General features: G+C 41.4%; 1 protein-coding gene across 1 annotated transcript; it reads left to right on the top strand.

The window, feature by feature from the left end:
- The first annotated feature begins 1,405 nt into the window (after positions 1 to 1,405).
- Positions 1,406 to 2,437, top strand: LOC121286151 (galactoside alpha-(1,2)-fucosyltransferase 2-like). Its single transcript, XM_041203133.1, has one exon. The coding sequence runs from the start codon at positions 1,406 to 1,408 to the stop codon at positions 2,435 to 2,437; it is 1,032 nt and encodes a 343-aa protein (XP_041059067.1).
- Positions 2,438 to 3,212: the final 775 nt, after the last annotated feature.

The following is a 3,212-nucleotide window of genomic DNA, read 5'->3' as shown; positions in this document are numbered from 1 at the left end:
TGCTGCTGAGTATATTGTAGATAAACTTAATGTTTCCACTTAAGAAGTGTCTGCAGTTCAGCTCTATTACTAATAGTACAACTCAGCCGCCCTACAATAGTGGGTGTTGAGGTATTTGGAGCCGTAGTGCATAAATGAGGCTGTGTTACAGATTAGTCATGATCTAATTGATTAGTAGAGCAGGTTTGAGGGCCTGTATGGCCTCCTCCTGTTCCTATGTTGCTGCGGCTCTGTTTGGGAGTGTGCGTGTGTGTTTGCGTACTTTGCTGCTTTTCATGATGTAGAGTGTTATGTGTCGCACTACTTTCCCCTCCTGGTGAGTGTAGCAAGTTTCTCCCTGCACTATATCCATGTCCTGTGGGCCATGTTGCTGGAGGTGACGCCTTTAGCCATTTATTACTGTGCCCAGTGTACCAAGGCTTTGAGAGCTTTCTCCCATAACCTGGAAAACGGCGGCATCACTCCTTAGCCGGACATCCTGTAGCTGTTCCTAAATTGACTGACCATCAAAAACAGGTCCAATTAAGTGACCAGCCTCTTGTTTGACATGGTAAACATTTGCACAATATTTCACTGTTTCCCCTTGTAAGCTGCACCAACAGCTCAATGTCCTGCTCAATCCAACACAGTGTGCAGTATCTGCCCATATATTACCCCAATACTTAAACAAACTACAGCAGCATGATGGGGGCACTAATCTCTAATTTACGGTACCTTTCCCACAGTTGCCCCATAATAATCCCTGGGCAGTTATTTTTGTACAGGTTCCCATGATGTTTGTGCTGTCCAGTTACATTGGTTACTTGGTCTAGTTGCAGTGGAAAGTGACCCCAGTGGGAGACCTAAATCCTGATTTCAGCTTGACCTAACCTAACCCACTTAGCAGGAAGGAGCAAGTTCTGACCTCTCACTGTTTTGTAAGCATTGGGGGGAAAAGGGCTATAATCATAGGATTGCCCCAGATAAATTCACATTGGTGTAAAACGAAACCACTTCATACCAACCCTACAGTCGCATTGTGAGACCACTCTGATGTTTCACACTGTGGACAGTTCAATGGCTGAATTACATTGTTAACTAGACTGTGAGTGGGAAAGTAGACTCTCACATTTTGGACATGCTGTCTGTAGCTGGCACCCCTGATACATAGACAGCTCATCTGCTTGAAATGATTGCTTAACAATGACAGTGATTCAAAATTGACCTCACATTGTGTTATATTTTAAAAGTTCTCTGCTTGTATCTTTTTAGAACTTTGATGAAAGTCTCACCTGAGTTGCAGAAGATCAATTAAAATAAGTTTGTGAAGATGACCAACTTACCAAGTTGTTACACTGTTCTGTACAGTGGGAAGCAGCAATGCTTTCTAATGTTGCTTCTCTCTTCAACCCTTTCATTGACCATCATGTGCATATTTGGTTATGTCCTTTATTATGAAGAAAATTATAAGTTAACATTATTTGGGCAGGATACTTCCAAACATTTGGCAAATTACACCAAAATGGAGACCACCATTAATATTTCAGAATGTCTCAGGGATGAAAATTATGAGTCTTTCAAAGCCATCAAGTCTTCCAAAAGCATGTGGACTATATCCCCAAATGGGAGGTTTGGTAACCTAATGGGACAATATGCAACATTATTTGCTTTGGCCAGATTAAACAGGAAACAAGCCTACATTTTTCCAAGAATGGCTGATAGCTTATCTCGGAGCTTCAAGCTTACTCTTCCCACCCTTCACAAAGAGGTTAAGGACAAGATTCCTTGGCAAAACTATTACCTTGCTGACTGGATGGATGAAAAGTATAAAAATATCTTAGGAGACCACATTAAATTCTTTGGATATCCATGTTCTTGGACATTTTATCATCACATCCGAGAAGAAATCCTTCGTGAATTCTCTTTTCACGATTTCATCACAAAAGAGGTCAACATGTGGTTGAGAAATATAACAGGACAACGTCAAAATGTTACTTATGTTGGTGTTCATGTTCGAAGAGGAGATTATGTGCATGTTATGCCACAGGTGTGGAAGGGGGTCATTGCAGATAGAAACTACTTAGAGCAAGCCATGTTCTATTTCAGGAATAAGTACAAGGATGTTGTCTTCATAGTGACAAGCAATGGAATAGATTGGTGTCGGGAAAATATTGATGCCTCCAAGGGGGATGTTTACTTCTTAGGAGATGGCAATGAATCTAAGCCCCATAGAGACTTTGCCATTCTTGCTCACTGCAACCATACCATAATGACCATTGGCACTTTTGGATTCTGGGTCAGCTACCTTGCTGGCGGGGAGGTCATCTACCTCACAAATTTCACTTTGCCTGGATCACCTTTCCTAAGAGTGTTTAAGTATGAGGCAGCCTTCCTGCCAGAATGGATCGGGATTGCTGCTGATCTCTCACCTCTCCTGAACAAGAAGCCTAGCACTTAAACAATGGCATTTTGGATGGTCTCTTGGATTACATCCATAAATCAGACAAGCCAAAAAAACAAAGAGCACTCAGTGCAGCTCATACCTATCCCATTGCAGCATCCAACTGGATTCTGAACAGCTCTGGTGCTCTTGGCTTTAAAACCCTGAATGACAAGTTATTCTAAATATTTATCATGATCACTGTATTTTAAATTTGCCTTTTTAGTCATTTCTATTTAGACCATGTACTCTTATTTGCCACCTAACCTTGAAGTAATAATTTATCTATGCCATTTCATAACATTTTTTCTTTATATTCGTTCATGGGATGTGGGTGTCACTGGCTAGGCCAGCATTTGTTGCCCATCCCTAATTGCCCTTGTTCAGCAGGCATTTTAAAAGTCAACCGCACTGCTGTAGATCTGGAGTCACATGTAGGCCAGATCAGGTAAGGACAGTAGATTCCCTTCCCTGAAGGGCATTAACAAACCAGATGGGTTTTTACCAACAATTGACAATGATTTCAAGGTCATCATCACACTTTTAATTCCAGATTTTTTTTTTACTGAATTCAAATTTCACCATCTGACGTGGTGGGATTCAAACCCAGGTCCCCACAGTATTACCCTGGGTCTCTGAGAATACCAGTCTAGTGATAAAACCACTATGCCACCACCTTCCCAGCAGCTTTGACATCCTGATATAATCATATTTTCTATAAAACTTAGAGTAAGAATCACAGAATAGTACCACACGGAATGAGGCTATTCAGCTCATTGTGCCTCTGCCTGTT

The sequence above is a fragment of the Carcharodon carcharias genome, chromosome 13 (genome assembly GCF_017639515.1).
Source record: "Carcharodon carcharias isolate sCarCar2 chromosome 13, sCarCar2.pri, whole genome shotgun sequence".
Lineage (NCBI taxonomy): Eukaryota > Metazoa > Chordata > Chondrichthyes > Lamniformes > Lamnidae > Carcharodon > Carcharodon carcharias.
Note: the sequence above shows the minus strand (reverse complement) of the source record. Positions and strands in the feature narration are given on the sequence as shown.